The following is a 19,589-nucleotide window of genomic DNA, read 5'->3' as shown; positions in this document are numbered from 1 at the left end:
GAAATGGCACCAACAAACAAAATCATCACAGTATGTTAAATAAAAAAGATACCCCTAGACAGATTTACACAGCTAACTTAGATGCAGAAGACATGACCACTCATAAAACAGCATCACGGGTACAGTGCCAGTGCAGATAGTAGCTGCTTAAATAACTACTGAAAGATCAGTTTGGAGAATAGTCTACTGTGAAAATCAATCAGTAAACAATTTATACAAAAGCCTACTATTATCACAGCTGGAAACTTTCTTAAACTATATAATCCCCATGACTGCTAGGACTGAAATACTGAGGAATGAATCTAGAAACATTTTAAGTACCTGAAATATGACTATACAATAAAGGTGAGGGTATATTACTGTTGTAGTGGATCTTTTTTTATTTTGTTAGTTACTCTCAATCTCCCAGAAAAAGGCACATTTTTCAAAAGGATATTTACAAGATAAATGAAGGAAGGTTTAAATTCCTGAATCTTCTATATCATCTGTGCAGCCTCAAATACCGTTGTCCTAGTAACACATCTATACACATTCCATGTTGCAAATATATATTTTAGGTGGAATTTACTAAAGAAGAGTTTATTTCCCAGACTTAATCAACATCACTATCCATTTAAAAGCCACAAAATATCTCAAGACGGGCATAGTAACTGCCCAAGTAATCAAATAAAATGATATTTGAAGTTTTCCCTGCTTAGAGATTTTTTTTCTTCAGAACTAAACTCTATTGACCACACTGAGTTAAAAGACTAGTGATTAAAAATTAAGGCATGCTATCCCTGGATCTGATGGAGAAATAATTTCTCACACTCACAATGCCAGATATAGTAACAGCTATTTCGTTGGCTACAACTTCATTCATCTGTAATCAACCTCAAAATGTCTCCCAAGGAGATTAACTGGAGAGTACTGGTTATGTACTCTTCTGTAGGTTGTCAGATTCAGTTGTTGTGTTTTTTTCTTTTCCACTATAAAATGTATAGTGGTCCACCTGGGTGCAGGTGTATCCAAGCAGGAGTATAACAGGCATGCAATACCACAGCTCTGTGCCCACCCCACACCAGTAAGTGCCTGAAGACAAATGCTCCTCAGAGAAGATCAAGTGATGAGTAAAGTAGCTAGTAGTGTAATCACATCCTATCGTACTAGATACTTACTTATATACTTAAAAGCTAGAAGAACATGGCTAACATCAGAGCTTAAGAACTAGAGTTCAGATGAACAGAACCTTAGTCCCAGATTAGAAACATTTTCATTCAAGTTTCTCTTAGCAATTTACTTAAAAGACTTACCCAGAAAAGCCAAACTCTTTAATTGCATTTGAAAGCCAGTTCAAAGTTTCTGACTGGTTTTTAGGATTCTTCTGAGAGAAAGCCATAGCCACAACCTGGAAAAGAAGAGAGTTAAGTGTAAACTTTCACTGGCAAACCAGGTGACAAAGCACTGTAATAAATAAGTGAAGACACCTGCAAAAAACACAGGGCAAGTGAACAGAAAAAGCTGAGGTAACAGAAAAAGCAACCGTGTCACTATAGCAGGATAGAACTGGAACTGAAGTGAACCGGAAGTTCTTGAAGTACTTAGAGGCAGCCAGAGACACCTTTATTACAGATTCGTACCTGCTTTTTAAAAAAAGCATTAGATAATTATTCATTATTACTGTGCCTCAGAAGATCATAGAAGACATCCTTCTAGAAGCTGTGCTGAATCACATGGAGGACAGGGAGGTGATTGAGACAGCCAGCACAGCTTCACCAAGGGCAAGTCCTCCCTGACCAACCCCATGGCCTTTTTTGATAGAGCAATTACATCAGTGCAGTTACAAATACTATATAGCTGGACTTCAGTTAAGCCTTTGACAAGGACCCCAACAACATCCTTCCCTCTAAATTGCAGAGCCATGGATTTCATGGGTGGACTTTTGTGGGTAAGGAACTGGTGGAATGATCACATCCACAGGGTAGTGGTTAATGGCTCAGAGTCCTGATGGACATTAATGGCAGGCAGCCCCCCTCAGGGATCCATATTAGGACCAGTGCCATTTAACATCATAAATGACAGACAAAAGGATTGAGGGCTTCCTGAGGGCAAGTTTGGGATGGCCAAGCTGAGTGGTGGAGTTAACACGCCTGAAGGACAGGAGGCCACCCAGAGAGACCTGGACAAGCTTGAGAAGTGAGCCCATGGAAACCCGAGGAGATTCAACAAGCCAAGGTGTTGCACCTGGGTCTGGGCAACTCCCGGTATCAACACAGGCTGGGGGATGAGTGGAGAGAGAGCATGTGCAAGAGAGAGCATCCAGCCCCTCCAAGGAGGCAGGACACGACCCAGCAATGTGCACTCACAGCCCAGAAAGCCAACTGTGTTCTGGGCTGCACCAAAAGCACTGTGGCCAGCAGGGGGAGGGAGGGGATTCTCAGGGGATTCCCTCTGCTCTGCTCTTGTGAGACCCTACCAGCAGTGCTGCATCCAGTTCTGGGGCATTCAGCACAGGAAGGACATGGATCTGTTTGAATGAGTACAGAGCAGGGCCACCATGATTTAAAGGATGGAGCACCTCTCCTATGAGGGAAGGCTGACGGAATTGGAATTTTTCAGCCTGGGTAAGGTTCTAGGGTAATCTTCTTGTGGCTCTTTAGTACTTGAAGGAGGCCTCCAAGAAAACTTTTGAATAGCGCATACAGCGGTTGAACAACGAAGAAAGGGTCTGAACTGAAAGAGGAGTTGTAGCTGTCCCACCCCTGGAAATGTTCAAGGCCAGGATGGATGGGCCTTTGGTCTAGTAGAAGGTACCGCTGCCTAGGGTGCAGGGGGAGGACCTAGATGGTCTTTGAGGCCCCTTCCAACTCAAACCATCCTATGATTCTATTTTCAGCTTTAGAGGAATATATATTTAACTTCTGCCTTAGGAAGCATCTTGAGAGCAAAGAGATCATCTTTCATGCAACAGAGAAAAATCAAAGATTTGGGATTTACTCCTCAGACTGAAAGGACACCCTACATATTATTTCAGATTTTATTTACTGAAAAAATACCTTTGCTGCTCACTCACCTGCTCAGCAGTCCATGGCAACTGACACGCTTCTGCTATTGCTGTCATGGCCTCTTTTGCATTAGTTCCACATTTCACATCACCAACCTTGTCTACAAGACCATCCAGCACAACCTGTGCTGAAGTTTTGGAGAAGTTTCCTTTCTGTGCAATTAATGCAACTATATGCAGTTTCATCTGCATCACCTGCAATGTCCAAAACAGCAAGAAAGGTACTCATGTGTTTGTGTATTTTAGATTAATTTTTCTCATTCTATATATCTATAGATACATATAAGAATTGTATGTGGGTAAATACTAACATATGGGCAAAATTTGTATTTGCATATACATACACATTTGAATATCTAGAAGTATTTATGCACACAGCTATTTTGTACACACACAGGTGTTTTGTGTGACTATACACAAAAACTGTGTACACACACAAATACAAACTATCATATATATACACACAACCATTAATACTGGGCTGCCATTATCTACTTTTAGAACTTATATACACACACGCTTATATATATGCATATGTATACATATACATCTAAAGACAACCTTTAGATACGTTAGATGACATCTAGAGTTTCAACTCTCAACAGAAATAAAATCCAATTTGAGAGTTTATTTACTCACTGATTACAGACAGAACCGTGGCCACAGTGACATATACACTTACAGCCTTTTAGCTGGAAACTGCTTTACATCAACAAAAATGGACTATTTACTTACTCAAGGATAATACATTACCTGAAAATTTGTTTCCTTCCAACCTGGCTTCTTGGCCAGCATTCTTACTAGGGCTTGGCAAGGCATTTCACTTCTTTCCATAAGCTCAACAGCCTAAAAGATAAACATTAAGTTAACCAATGGGTCACAAATTATACAAAACTCAAACAGAAGTTCTCAACTGTCCTTGAAGTATTTTCTTAATACTGAATTAAATTAGAGAAAGTCTCAGCATAATAATTTAACTGAAGAGCAATTTTTACAAGGAGTCTAAGGTACTGAACCAACATTTAACCTACAGATTCACATCACTACTCCTTTAATGTTCTTTAACAAATATCCTTAACAATCACTATTGGCCATTCCAACCTAGGAATTTAACACTTAATTAAAAACAAACAAACAAAATCCAGGAACAGCCTACCTGCCCCTCAAAAAGCTGCTTTTGTTATTAAGATGAAGTATATTATGCAGCTTTCATGTTGGAATGTTGACTACACAGCAGAGATTAATCCTGAATACGATCTAAATTACTGGAGTTCAGCTGTTAATGATTCAATTGAAATGGCAACATTTTAATAAAGCAGGCTTCTGCAGCAGCATTTCAATGCAGCCAGTCACCATTTCCCAACTGAAGTTCGTCACTTTTCCCACTAAAATACTAAAAGCTCAGTCATTACTGTACTGGTGTCATGGTATGAACTACTTGTACATCTACAGTTGAAGCTTTTTTTTGTCTGTGACTACATGAAGCACTTTCCACTAGCTGTGAAGACTGCTAGTACTGTATAAGCCTCTAAACATAAAAATTTCAACTGGCAAATAGTTGATTATAATCAATTGCTGCCTAACACACAAACAGCAGGAACTTCTTTGCAATAGATCTGGCTTAGCTGTTGCAAAACCTTTTGTTTAAATCTAGCTACCTTTGAGACCAAGCTTTACATTTACTTGGGAGTTTTAAAAATAACTCTAAGTATTTTCAATCAAAATACAACTATTTTTGACAAAAGTACAACTGTCTACATTAAGGTAAAATACTTACTCCACCACTGTTATGGAATTTAAAGTATATAAGCCATTTGGCTTTTTCAAGTATTGTTTAATACTTGATCCATCTGAAGTGCTGACATACAACTACTACTAGTAAGTATTTCAGGAGACTTATCAGGCCTAGAGAGCGGAAGAAATTATTACTTATTTTCTCTTTCCCTACTGCCTGTCTTATCAACTGTTCCAAACATACCTTCTGAAACTCCTCCATGCAGGCAAGCCTCTCTTTCCAGTTACCACTGTCCAACTGCTGGATACAAGAAGCTGGAAGGACAGCAGCAGCTTTCTCTTCACATACTTCTATCTGCAGCCAGATCAGAACAAGGTTAACACTCCACTGGATCCCTTCAGAAGAGGGCAGCAACCTTAAGGACAGGTAATATACTGGACTGACCCTTGTACTGTGGTGCATTTACAAAACAGGAAAAGGGTTCTGTTGTAGATTGAAAGATTTTAGTATGGATTGTGGTTTAGGGGGTCTTATGGGTTTAGAAAGCTGCTAAAATTGCACTGCAACAGAAAAGTAATCTCTGGAAAGTATGAGAAACTGCGCAGACAGTCAAAAATAATCTTGAATACCAAATCTTGAATACCAACTATCTGCTTAAAGAATCAAGCAGAGGTAACCTAAAATTTCCAAGGTAATTTTGGATCAAGTCTGAATAAACACTGACGACAACAATTCAGAAGTTGATGAGTGCAGACAGGTCTTGTCTCCATTTTAGCAAAACAGAATATAAAAGTTATTTAGTGATAAAAACTTTCCTTGTTTCACTGGTGTCTGCATCGCCTTCAGAAACTGTCTTCTCATTTTCTACTGTATAACTAACAATATAAGCTGGATACACAATAGAAATTATTCACTGTAGGCAACACTCCAAATATAACTATGGTTTGGACTGACAGTCCAAAAAACCTGCAGATACACTTAGCAAAGCTTTAATAGCTTTTTTTACTGTTTGAGCCACAGATTCTTGGTTGGGAACCAGGTAAACTCAGGTAAGTAGGTAGAAGATGGTCAGCTAACATGCAGAATTCACTAAGTTTTTTGAAATGCAACTTCCTATGAACAGCACAAACATATTAGTTCATTTAATTATTACTTTATTTCACTTCAGATTTCAATGTAAACTCCAGAATAACGCATTCTCAGGCTTTTAATACCAGACTCCTTAGGACACAAATCATGTGTCCTAAATTACATATGAAGTATCACTGTTTTTTAAATTTCTTCCTACTTCAGGGACAAAAATATACCCTGTTATAAGGGTATAAGCATGATTTATTGCTTACTGTCTTAAATGGCCTGGTGCCAACAACAGCCTGAAGAACAGGTGTATTTACCCAAGTCCCATTTCACCAGTTACCAATTTACACATACTGCTTTCCCTTCTCCTAACAAAAACGAACAACGTCCATGAAAAACTCTGTAGTACCTGAAGAACTGACTAACCAAAGCTGCAATCTTTGCTTACAGAGGACTTTGTATTTTAGAGAATAGCAGAATACTCACAGAGAGCTCCGACTCAAAGATTTCTTTGGTCTCAGGACCCTTCTTGCCTTTAGGCCCAGCACCTCCTGTACCTACAGCTGTAGCTGGTTTGCCTTTCTTCGGTGGGGCCCCAGCCTAGAAAGTAAATGGACAAGTTAGCCAAGATCAAATAGGTCTCTAGCTCACATATCAAAAGAACTGCTGTCTATCCTATACTACACTTCTGTATTCTAATGTCAGAAAAATGAGTATCTCTGATAGCATAAGAACTGCAGGCAGAGATAAATTAGAGCTTATTTAATTATACATTGCTTTTAGACTACAGGTTTTACAAAATATAACAGGACAATAGAAGATGAGAAAGAAAGGAATGATGTATTTGTGCAAGTTCAGGAAATAATTACTTAATCTGTATGTTTTCCTATGGATACTGGTTAGATACTAAACTTGTGACTGGTGTGTCTCTTTCTCAGGTTATCTGAGTACCAATAGATTTCAAAATTTTATCTATTCTTCGATTGACTTACAGGTATCCCACCTGAAGAACTAAGTAGCATGTTACAAAGACCATCTACTGCAATAAATTTTTAAAATCCAAAGAATAATATTAAAGAAATACAGGCTAATAGTTCAAATTACTTCAGAATATACAAAGGAACAAACTAAAAACTATGCTGAAAAAATACCCGACACTTAATTAGTAACCCCCCTAGTTCCAATAAATGTTGACTTCAGCCAAGTATTATATCACAGAGCACATCAATGTTACAACACCTGAGGCTTCTCTGCATGTCTCCAGTCTTTTATCACTATTTCAAAATCAAAATCTGGTATTAAGACATAAGTGACAAGACAGTTTGTATCATTAAAAACTGAGATTTTATTACATTCCCAGAAAGTCACAGATTCCTTTTGCTGTTAGGCTCACCTACTCCTGCAAAAGGACAGTGATAGCTCAGTGGAGGCATATATTCAACAGGCCACCTTTGATCTGCAGTAAGCAACTATTTGATGCAATTGCAGACAGCTGATTGTCAGACAGCCTCTCACCTTTGCTGCAGATGCTTTTTTCAGTGGTCCTGGTTTGGTTGCTGCATCTTTTGTTTCTTTATCCCCTGCAGGTCCTGGAAGAGCAGTGGTCTTTCCAGTAATAGGCTTGCCTTCTTTTTTCTCAGCTGCTCCTCCTGCTTTTTTCCCATAAACCAATTCTACCTTTTCAGCACACTCTTTAATCTGCCAAGCAGAGGGGAAAAAAAACGGTGAGGGTAGAAAGAAGCTATTTAGCTACCACAATTGGATGCACAGTGTCCCTTTACCAGCAGTGGCTCAAACCTGACTACCAAGGAAAAAATGTGAAGAGTTTAGGTTGTTTGCTTTCCAAGACTTTGTTATCTGGTGTTCCTTCAATAATAAGGTTAACCAGTCACTGGCATCAACCATCACTGTATTGCCAAAATGAAGTGCATTTATATATTAAGAAAACATTGACATCCTAGGGATACTCATAGATGCTTGAAGACTAAGTCTGAGTACCACAAATTATAAAGTCTTCATTCAGTCAACATACCTGCCAGCTTATGCAAAAGTATAAAAACTTTGCTGTTGGGAAGTAAGTCTTTAATACCAAATCCTATCTACTAATACAAAATTATGGTTGTGACCTAAAAGCTTGTTTCAGACAATGAAGTGTTAAAAAACCCCCTCCATATTACCACCAACCAAAACCACAACTAAATCTCACAACCCACCTCACAGATAGTACAGCCAGGTACTTTATGTAAGAATCAAGAGATTTTCAGATTCCCTGCAACATCAGCAATACTTAAGTAAAAAATACATATTCAAAAATCTGTGCTGAAATTAATTAGGCTAAAGCATCATCGTTCGCCTTCTCTAGCCTAAGATGCATCTTAAATGGATAAATGGAGCCTTTTTTACAACATTTATAACAATACTCACCCGATCAAGCTTTAGTTTGTCCACATCTGCTAGAAATGGATTCACAGCTTTCTCTCCAGCTACTTTCAAGGCAGTGCCTAATGCTTCAAACCCAGCATCTCTTACTTCAGGTGCAGAATCATTGATATGCTACAGAGAAAGACAATTTATGTCATGTGACTTGTGGCTCATGTCTGAACATATTCTATACAAATCCCCTCCCGTTATTTAGAATCTAAATCTACTACAGAGCAATCCTTGACATTCCAATGCAGAAAGAAAAAGGTTGTTTTACACTTCTGTTTTCCTATGTATTGACCAAGTCTACTTTTTCTCAGATACAGCCATTTTCTCATCTTTGTTTTTTTTTCCACAAGAAGAGGTTGAACATTCATGCTTTAAACATCATGAAAGTTCATAAAGAGTTTAAAGTTCTGTAATCTTGTCATAATCTCTATTTTTAAAGCCAAGGATATTGCCTATACCAAGGAAAGGGCTGTTTGCAATAAGAAAAAAAGTATACATCATTATCATTTACATTGATAAATGTTCTAGTGCCACTGCTGTGTATGACTCAACGATGGTTGTTCTTTTATTCATAGGAAACAACAGTATTCCAACAAAAACTTAGAGATGTGTCCAAGATGCAAGTGACAGTGTCTGGGATAATAGCTGTAAATCACTGTCCTAATCTACTACAAACTTAGTGAGTGTACAGCTTCAAAAAAGCAAAGATAAAGGAAACCAAATTGTTCCCCTGAATGGCAGTCACCTTCAAGTTGGACATCAGCCAAAACTGACTCTGAGGGCTACATAGCACACAAGAACTTTTTGGTCTCTGCACTACTTTCAGGTCTTTCTCCCCAAACAATCTAAAGCTTCACAACAACAGTGCTCAAGTCAATGCCAGAGAAGTATCAATTCCTTCTGCTTTACCTTGAGAAGTGCAGCACAGAAAGGTTTTAACAGGCTTTTTGGCAGAGTAGAAGGTGTGCAGTGTCGGAAGCTTCTTGCAATGAAAAGGGATGTTTGTTGCTTAATTGTTGGGTTTTTGTTGTCCATGACTGCCAAAATATCTTCACTTATGTTCTGCAATGTGGTCTACAGTGTTGAATAAAAAAGTCAATATTTCAGTAAAGAGAAAAGCAAATCAAAATTCAAGACCAATTCTCAGACAGTGGGGAAATGTTCACTCTTACTTACTGTAAGAAAGATTGCATCAATGGCTTCCTGCAGTGCCTGCACTACCTGGGGCTTCTTCTCTTTGAATTTCTCCAGGATTGTTGGAACAACCTATGGAAAAGGGAACAAAAATGTCAGATCCCTCTTCACTAATATAACTGGAAAGCCTGATAGTCTACCCCACGCTACTTTGTGGAGAAGCCAGTAATTCAAACATCTCCGCTGTACCCCTCCAGAAGTACACAACAGCAGTCTGAACTAGTTTATTCTTGCTGTTTTCCAACATTAAACTCATCCCAGTCACTCTATTAACAAATACAGATTTTTAAACAATTTCAAAACAAAAGGCAGACCTACAAGTTCAAAGTTCACATAATTACATATTATGGAATTATACAGAGCATAGAATGGAAATGAATGATTTCACAACATAAAGGCTGTTGTGCTGTTGCATTCTAAGAATCCAAGAAGGAATTTAACCTGTCCCCTCTTTCCCAGCTTTCTGACAGCACTAAGCATGGCTTATTAAGGAAGTCCTCATCTGATCTGCAGCTGACAAGATCAAGATTCCAAGATTCTAAAGCAACTGGAATCCTCTCTGCAGCAATATTTTTCAGATCTACCACCTTGAAAAATCACATCTGACAGTAAACTATGTCATACTGAAATTTGACAGCAATTCCTACCTAGTCTAGGTGCTCAGACAGTCACTGCTGAAAAAACCAAACAAATAAAATATTTAAGGGGGAAAAAAAGTAAAAATAACTATACTGCAGATGTGCCAGTAATATGAACAGGTCCATAAGGGCTCTATAAGAGTAAGGACTTCTGTCACTGAGCCAGAAAGATGCTGATCTTAACTGTGGGAAGCAGGCTATTTTCAAGACTTGCATAAACATAACAGTTCATATTTTGGAAGCAGTCAGATACTTTACAGAAAGTTATATGCTCTTGTATAACAAAAAATAGATTTGTTTTCTACTCTGAAGCTCACTATGGGATCCCAACCACTTGTGACATACTGTGACCTAGGCTCAGGTGGTATCTTGGGCTGTAACCTCCAAATTCCCAGTTTATAGACTTCAACACTCAAAAACCTGCAGATAATACAGATGGCACCACAGAGACCATCATACATGCTACTGCAGGTGCTAGATACCCCTGCCCCCCACAGAGAAAAAAGTCATAAGGAGGAGATATTTAAAATCATTAAGCCTCTGTTTTAGAAAATACTGTCAGGCAAAATGAGCATTTTTTAACATGGAAGTTAGAAACCATAGCCCATGTGAGAGGGAAAGAAGAAAAATTAGTCCAGGGGTACAAATGCAGTCAAGAGGTGAAGGTGGCATACATGTACTCAACTATAGTGAGGAATATGATTCTATGCATGATTTCACTACTCCCGTTGGAACACAGACTGCAGACTAGCATTGCAGTCCTATATTTAAGTAATAGAGTTTATAATCATACAATTCTAGCAACAATTCTGTTTTATAACACTTCAACTCTCACTCTCAGGAGAAGTCTACATCTTCCTCACAAGTAAATAAATCCAGCAAACAAATCAAGTGAACTGCTAAAATGAGTACTGAGATTATACAATTCAGAGCTGCCATTATACTACTGAAAAAGTCATCTTCTTCTCAACACCATTTCCTTGGCAACTACAGAGCTACACCCTTGTTTTAGAAGCCTGGCTTTTTCAACACTGAGTAGATATAAGGGTTAACCTTTAGAAATAAACTATAAAACAGATGCCAGAATGATTTTTGTAACTACAGACAGCTTTCAGAATGAAAGGGAGCTGGGGTTGTTTAGCCTGGAGAAAAGGAGACTCAGAGGTGACCTTATCACTCTCTTCAACTTCCTGAAGGGTGACTGTGGTGAGCTGGGGGTCGGTCTCTTTCTCTGGGCAACAACAGACAGAACAAGAGGACACAGTCTCAAGCTGTGCCAAGGGAGATAGAGGCTAGAATTAAGGAGGAAGTTTTTCACAGAAAGGGTGGTCAAATACTGGAATCATCTACCCAGGGAGGTGGTGGAGTCACCATCCCTCGATATGTATAAAAAAAGACTGGATGTGGCACTTGGTGCCATGATCTAGCTGAGGTGTTAGAACATGGGTTGGACTCGATGATCTTAAAGATCTCTTCCAACCTAGAAATTCTGTGATTCTGTGACTGTCCAAACTGTTGTTCAGAGTTCAAGAGACCTGAATGTTTCTGAAGCAGTGAGATTCAGCAACTTCCCAATTCAGAGACAACACTACCAGCAGCCAGGCACAGCAGTTCTCTAATTCTGTTACTCTTGCATATCACACAAAAAAATTGACTGAGCAGCTTAAAGAACACAGTGATGCAGGTTTGAGAAACAAGTGAGAACTGCAACTCATTAAAAGCTCTCTTTGCTCCCACATACTGGTTAAGCTTCCCTGTATTCCCTGATATTAGCTACTGGTAAGAGAAGAGCACCATAGGAGTGAACAAACAGCACTTAACTGGAGCACCAGAACATTTTGGTACCAAAAATCTCAGAATTTGCTATTTAAGGCAGACAAAAATCCCCACAAAACCCAGGCAACAAGGAAACAGAACACCCACCACCTACCTTCCCCCAACATTCAAAAAACCCAACCAACATAAGCATACAACATGGAGGTGCTAAGAAGAACTCCGATTTAGAAACTGTTTTTTCCACTGTGGCCTACAAATGCATTCCTGTAGGGGTATCTCTAGGACAAGGTAATGTAAATAAAGTTCATTTAATGGCAGAACAATTCAATTTTCTTAGTACAGAAGATTTATATTGCAACAAAGTTTCATGTTGCTGAATACGAATGAAAAAGGTCCTTTCAAACTTAAGCTACAAAGATCTAGGCAAGTATTTCAATACTTACTCTTTTAAGGGGTTGGTAAGCATCCATAATTGTACAAAGAATACCTCTGATAAATACCAAGGCTTGACACGGAAAAAGGAAAGGGAAAAAAGGTGTCCAGCATGAACAAAATCAGGAAAAAAGTACATACTCTTACTTACATGCCCTGCATACTGTCCAAATTTCTTCCGGAGGCCTGTAGCTAGTCCAGCAAGGCATTTGGCAGCCAAAGCAACTAACATAACATTTGTATCCTTTCCAACAACCTGAAGAGAAAATCGGTTTCAGAGAAATGGAAGAATTTCTTACAATTATCAGTGGGCCACAGATTGGGTTATTTCCACAACTGTTCCATATAGTAATTTTTTACTCGTGAGTATTATATAGACTGTAACTTTTAAATTATCATACAAATAAATTATAAAAAATAAAATTATATGTGCACTCTGAGTTTTATTTACTACCTTTTTGAGAGCTTTCACCAAGTCTGCATAGTCTCCTGATTCCAGCTTGGGATTTTTCACTAGCAGTTCAACAGCCTCTAGAGCTTCTTTCCTTTCTTGCCATTTTTTTGCTTCCTGTAAAGCAAATAATTTACATTCATCTATAAATAGAAACAGTTCTAGAGAAACATACTTGCTACAGACCTTAGATTAAAAACCTTTGTTCCATCCTGAGAAAACCAAGGTCTCCCTGCTATTCAGCATCAGTAACTGCAGTGAAATACGAAATACTGTCCTTGCCCAGGACATACCTCAGCCCCTTACAATTACAGCTTTCTTGCTGCTAAGTCCAACTTTGAAACTTATTTATGATAGCCCGCATGTTATTAACACTAGTTTGTTATTATCCACGTGGCACTAAAGCACACACTGCAGAATTGCCCATAAGTCTTAAGACTCATCAGCTATACAAAGAATTAACAGGTAGTATTTAAGTTTATGCTTACTATTTTCTCATAGAAGTCTTTGGGAAGCTTGGAGAGAATTTCTACAGCTTCAAGCAACTCATATGCATCTACTTGTGGTACCGCCTCTTCCTCATCATCATCTCCTGCAACCAGGAGAGAGAAATATATAAACAGAGTGACATAAAATTTTGACTAGAGCACCACCTAAGGCTCATTGCTTAGAAAGTGCTATCAGCAGCTGTGAATTTGCTATTTCAAAAGACACTCTTTCATATAAAAGCTTCTGCCTCAGACATATTTTCTTCTTATGCAGTACACTCCACATGTTGCACCAGCTTGAGTAAAAGCTTCTTTACAATTTAATGCATTCCTTCACCAACTATATACAATATACTTGCCAACAGAGTTCAGAGATTAAATAGTTTACCTCCATCTGCATCTCCTCCAAGTCCCTGCTGCTGCTCAAATTTTGCTTTCAGCTCCTGTTGGGAACGCAGGAACCTGGTCTGCTTAGGAGCAGCTGATGACACTTTGATCCATTCTTCTTCCAGCTCTTTTAGCTGCCAAAAGGGAAAGGAATCATCGTATCAGAGACATTACGGACATACCCCAAGACAAGCAAGCCATTACAGTTTTCCCATTTCAAAGCCAAGACAGCACTACATTTCATTACTATCTTTTTTCTGCCACTAAAGGAGTGACTTCACATTCACTGTTCAGAAGTTTGCGGATAAACTTAGTCAAAGGAGAGAACGTTACTGCAAAGCATTTACATAAGAACAAATAGTAGAACAGTCAGAATGGTGTGGCCTCTCTGCAGACTTTGAAATAAAAATGGCTCAGCACAAAGGAAGCTTTCCTTTACAGCTATGCTATTATTACACAGTAAAACTAAGATGAAACAAACATGCTGAGCTACATTTGATGAAACAGTTTGGTTTTTTTAACCATGCCCTTTTAAAGCAAGCTACTGCTTTTCACCTAAACATAATTAACTCAAGTGGGTAGGAGGAAAGGATGCATAATTTGTGAAGTTTTAAAATGATGAAATATCCTATCTTAATTCAGTGCCACTTCCTGAAAGGAAACAGTCACATCCTGAGCATCATCAGAATAAGTATGAAGGGATGCACAGAGGAAAAAACTTCAGAAAAAAGAAAACTGAGAATAACAATTATTGACTTGAAGACATTCAGTGCAAGGGTCTTTTATAAGGGCAGCCATTCTGCTACATTCTACTGCTCAATTGCTATCCTCAGTTCCAATACGAAGCTGCACCCCACAACTACATGTATGTTCAGAGCAACCAAACTCTGTTATGATTTCCTTACAAACGACTAGGAGTGACCAATATTTTGGGTAAAGTTAAATGGAGTGAAAAAATACATTCCAATTTTGGCTTTAAGAATGCCCAACATCACAGAATCAGGGAGGATGAGAATCAAATGTTTGGATACAGAAGTACTTCCTGCCTACCTGAACAGAATTTATGTTCTGCAATGGAGGTCTCAAAGCATCCCTTATCCAACGGTAAATTTCCACAGCAAGGAGCTTGGCTTCGTCTCGAACAGCCTTTTCCCGAGATTCAAAAAGTTTTGGCAATACTTTGATGATTGGCTTCAGTGAGATTATCTTTGAACCAAATTCACTGACAGTGAAACACACGGAATAGCATCAGTGTCCATCAACAGGGAGCAATTCACAAATACCTCATTTTTCAAAAAACAGTTTATGAAAGTATTCCAGTGCACGGTTAGAGATTTCGTCATTTACTCAAACCATTATGCTAGATGTTATTTTGAGATGCTACCATAAAATTTAAAGAATATATGCCCTATCAAAATTAACCTCCACACCCAGCTTGGAATTACAAAATCAGGCCTCTCAAATGACTTCAAAGTACTTAATCCAATCCAGTGTTTAAATCAGCTCCCTTGCCAAGAGGGGAAAAAATACAAGAGAAGCAAGAAAGAAGTTGTCCTTAGACCAAAATTTGTATGACCTATTTTTTTTTTTTTCATCAGAATAGAATGTCCTTTGTCTATCCTTGGAAACAAGCTGCAATAAAGGCATTAGTCACTTTTCCACTTGTTGGACCAGATAATTATAGTGAGCTTGGGTCATCTTCACAGAAAACATATGTGCTAAAATATGTGCCACTGAAGGAACACATAAAACAAGTTTCCTCAGCCAACCACCCTTCCTTGACAGAAGATTCTATGGGCTGTTGCACTTAATATACAAAACTTCCTATTTCAATCACTGATGAATGAGAACACAAGAACTTTCTTTTCAAACTCATAGCAAAGTTAATTGCTGTAGTTACTAAGGCATCATATATAAATCACCTCAAAAGCAATATTTTTTTTTGATTCAGAAAGATTTCTTCTTAATTCTGAATTAGCCTTTTTACCAATCACACTTTTTCTTATGGTTCCCTCCAATTCAAGTTCCACATAAAAAAGCTAGCAAAAAAGGCTGCTCAAGGACTAAAATCTACATGTCTCACTTTCTAGAAATTCTAGTGCACATCATTTTATTTCCACATCAATTTTAAAAAACACTCAGTGTAAAAACCTTCAAAACAGGTAGTAACAAAATTTAAATATATGAACAAATGAGGTGCCCAATAATTCAATTTTTCTATCATAACTTAAAAAGAGAGCATATTTGGAGAAATGCCTATGCAAACCTATTTGTATCCAATTCATATAATCTATTTTATACAACAAGAAAGAATAGAAACCTTAGCACAAGACAGAAAACACCAGAAATTAAACTAGTAATGCATTCAAGCTACCCACCTAGGTACAACACAGAAAAATTTTGTTATCAATGCACAAAGTCTACCAAAGCATAAGAAAAATTTAAGTAGCAACACAGCTCAGAAGCAGAAGATGGAGTTTAAGCCTACAGGGCTGCATAAGAGTATTTGATCTTAACATCACAAAGATAATAAAATACTGCAAAAAAGAAAAAAAAAACATATGCGGCACATTTTACAGAAGTAGTTAGTTGAAAGATACTGAAGAAGGTTATGCAGGTTTCTAACTACACTGTACTGTTAAAAGGACATTTAACCAGATAAGCAAATTAAAATACCTAAAACACATTCTTAAATATAGGACAGTAGTTTCACTTAGCAGAAGCATAGGTAATGTGTTAAGCCCAAAGCTTTATTTTGATATTACCGAAGCCTGAAAAAATCAGTTTAACAAGGATCATCTCTATATATGCCCCAGCAAGTTCTCTATATAACATAAGGCACTCTCCACATACATCATACAGTTTTCACATGAGCTGCTTTACTCAGAAAGAAGTCTTCTGTCCATTAATTTCAAAATTTTCTGTTTTCTTTAAAAAAAACCCTAATGGTCAGTAAATTTTATATACACCAAGTACAAGAATTTCATAAAACCCCAGTATTTTTTCACTCAATGGCAGCAAACAAACTTCATGTGGAACCAAAAAATAATCTAATACTGAAGCCTACTTCATCATCTTAAATTAGATTTGATTTTTAGGGAGCACTAGCAGCTCTCCTTTTCAATAAAGGAATTATTATATGGACAATAGAAGCTTACTGTGCAATGAGCTTGGTATTTTTTTTCCTTTCTTCTAAAAACACACACTGTGTACCCAATTAAACATGCTCACATCAGTGAGGAAAACAGTGGTTTAAAATAAACTAAAACAAAAAAACTAAACTATGTTTTAGTTTTCACATCAGTGAGTTTATTACAGATATTCAGAAGAGAAGCTTCACAGTCTGGTACAAGATACAGGAATCTTGCCCTTCTCTCAGAGGCTGGGAAAATGTAAGTTTGGTAAACAGTTGCCAAGAATGAAAGAGATCCAAATGAGTCTAGTACAACATAGACAACCCTCACATCTAACAAATCCCATTATGTTGTCAACTGCTGCTGTCAAAAAATACCAATTCAGGAAAGATGCATTCTAGTCAACAATAACAAGGGCCTGCTAAAGACAGCAATAAAATTAGACTCCACATATTGCTGGAGTGAGGAAAAAGAAGAAAACCACAAAAAACACCATGAACTAAAAGCTTACCTTAGTGCTTTCCTCAGTGTCTCTATACATGCTACTATGATTTTTGGGTTTTTGTTGTCCAGACCCTTTAATAATTCTTCTTGTATTGCCTCTCCTTTCTCAATTTCTATATACATTAGACATATATCTTCACCCAGCTCTTTTGCTCTGGCCTTTGGCTGATTGAACACTTTATTTACAACTCCTGACGCTACTTCTCCTGTTGTCCTGAAAGATGAGAGGGTAGTACTTTTGGAACATTTATGTGAATTAAGTGTTCTACATCATTATCCACAGGAAAAACACACACAACACCAAATCCAGATTAAGACCCAACAAGCCTTCACATAAAAGGGACTACATCCTAAGATAACCTTGAAGGAAATAGCCCTTTTTAAGGGATGGATTCATCATCTGGTTTTATAAAAGAACACAGATCACAGTTAATATGATTCTAATATCAGACTACACCAGTGAATAGTAGACATTCTCAAGAGTGTATTAACACTCTCTAGTTGAGGTTCACAAATAAATGCTATGTCCTGGAATTATCTATGTTGCAATATGTTAAGGGTATCAGTACATAATCACAGCACAGTATTTCACACAGGCTTCCAAGCTTCACATAAACTAAATCACTGACACCACTTTTAAACCAAGGAGTGTGGAAGGTTTTTAGATTTTTTTAAACAAAGCTTTGTGTTTATTTGTTTTTAAGTAAGACCTTTATTCATTTCATCAGGTCACAAAGTCAGTGGGCCAAAGTGGACTAACTGGCCTGTTACATGCTTTTATTTCACCCTCAGGAGTATGGGCTACACAACATGCAAGTACTAAAACACATCCAGTGAAGAAATTGGCAGGTATGAAGATTTATATTGGTTATGCTGGATGCAATGTCACATAAACATAACTATATTTTATTTAATGTATGAATTACACAAAAAAGGCTCCCTCCTGTATAGATAAGACTGTTTCAATCAAACAAGAACAGAGATTCCAGTTCACAGCACTTACACCACCACATTAGTGATTCACTTTTTTCACCATTTCAGAAATTTTTACTAGTGCCTTCAATAGTTTTTTAGAACATTGCTGCAAGTAAGTTGTGATAAGTTAATATGCACATGGAGGCCATCCACAAGGAAAGCCTGCCATTCAGCAAGTTCTCTAGATTGGAAAGCAAGTTCTGCTTTTAACATTACAGATCAGAACTGATAGTGGTCACTGCATAATTTACATGCAGCTGCAGCCTTTCTCAGAGAGGCACATTAAACTGTCCTAATAGCATAAGAGCAGCAAGAAAAGGCTACTTACTTCCCAGCTACATAAGCATTTTCAACATAAGCAAGCGCTGCTTCCAGTCCTTTCAGCTGAGCCACTGCATTGGAGTCAGTCACAAATTTCTTTATCAATCCAAGATATTTGGACCATTCAGGACTCTTTTCATCATCTATCTTCTGGAAGAGCTTAAGGGCTTCTTCATAACCGTTTAATCTGGCTTTCCATAGCTGGAATCAGAAATTGGACATTTAAATGTTGTGCTATTTACAACCTTAACTCACCAATCTCACAAAGCTCTTCAATCACATTTGAAAGTATGCTCAGCAAGCTGGCACCTGCAGATTTCTCTTCAGTGTCTATATGAATGACATGCAACAGGACAAAATACTTCTTTTTCTCCTCCCAAGAATAATCTGGATAGAGAAATGCCAGTCTTCCCCCCTGCTCTTCATAAGTTCTAGCAAACACCAGTGAGGAGGTGGGAGCCCACAGTTTCAGCTACAGATGAGTAATTTCTCCACGTGAATGAGTGTACTTATCTGTCAGCACACAAGCTTATGCCATACAACGCTACTAAAATCTGCTTAATAGAGGTTATTCAGCCTCTAGGTTGGATAGAGCTGATGCAGTTTCAGATCTGTTAATACTCACACCATGCAGCTGTCAAGATTACCCAATTACAGAGTATTTAGATACAGAAACACTACAAAATCATCATGAGCAGGGATATTCAGCAAGCCAAATCCATGATCACCTACCTTATGTTCACATTTCTGATCAATGGGCAATTTCATCCACTCACTGTCGTCCCCCATCGTAAATCAGGTTCTCTCTATAACTACAGTAATTTCTGTGGAGATAAGGACAAGTTAAAAAGCAGAAAAATAAATATTGGGTGAATACATACTTATACCTAAAAATACAAAACCATAAAACTAAACCAACCAACCAACAACCAAAAAAAAAAAATCAAACAAAAATAAAAACCACCCCCCCCCAAAAACACCCCATACCAAAGCAAAACCACAAC

General features: G+C 37.9%; 1 protein-coding gene across 3 annotated transcripts in view; it reads right to left on the bottom strand.

Moving 5' to 3' along the window:
* The window catches only part of CKAP5 (cytoskeleton associated protein 5), a 54,548-nt gene that overhangs the window by 24,493 nt on the left and 10,466 nt on the right, over positions 1–19,589 (bottom strand). For all 3 annotated transcript variants that reach the window (XM_066552735.1, XM_066552736.1, XM_066552737.1), the window contains exons 2-18: positions 19,318–19,409; positions 18,593–18,786; positions 17,297–17,503; positions 14,702–14,873; positions 13,653–13,785; positions 13,265–13,368; positions 12,780–12,893; positions 12,477–12,581; positions 9,462–9,551; positions 9,195–9,359; positions 8,280–8,408; positions 7,371–7,553; positions 6,342–6,455; positions 5,022–5,132; positions 3,797–3,889; positions 3,053–3,238; positions 1,293–1,387 (exon numbers count right to left, since the gene is read on the bottom strand). In XM_066552735.1, coding sequence (XP_066408832.1) covers positions 1,293–1,387; positions 3,053–3,238; positions 3,797–3,889; positions 5,022–5,132; positions 6,342–6,455; positions 7,371–7,553; positions 8,280–8,408; positions 9,195–9,359; positions 9,462–9,551; positions 12,477–12,581; positions 12,780–12,893; positions 13,265–13,368; positions 13,653–13,785; positions 14,702–14,873; positions 17,297–17,503; positions 18,593–18,786; positions 19,318–19,374 — 2,252 coding nt within the window. In that variant the 5' untranslated portion in view covers positions 19,375–19,409. The remainder of the gene's footprint in view (positions 1–1,292; positions 1,388–3,052; positions 3,239–3,796; positions 3,890–5,021; positions 5,133–6,341; positions 6,456–7,370; positions 7,554–8,279; positions 8,409–9,194; positions 9,360–9,461; positions 9,552–12,476; positions 12,582–12,779; positions 12,894–13,264; positions 13,369–13,652; positions 13,786–14,701; positions 14,874–17,296; positions 17,504–18,592; positions 18,787–19,317; positions 19,410–19,589) is intronic.

Source organism: Molothrus aeneus, chromosome 6 (assembly GCF_037042795.1).
Source record: "Molothrus aeneus isolate 106 chromosome 6, BPBGC_Maene_1.0, whole genome shotgun sequence".
NCBI lineage: Eukaryota > Metazoa > Chordata > Aves > Passeriformes > Icteridae > Molothrus > Molothrus aeneus.
This window is presented reverse-complemented; position numbering and strand designations above follow the sequence as displayed.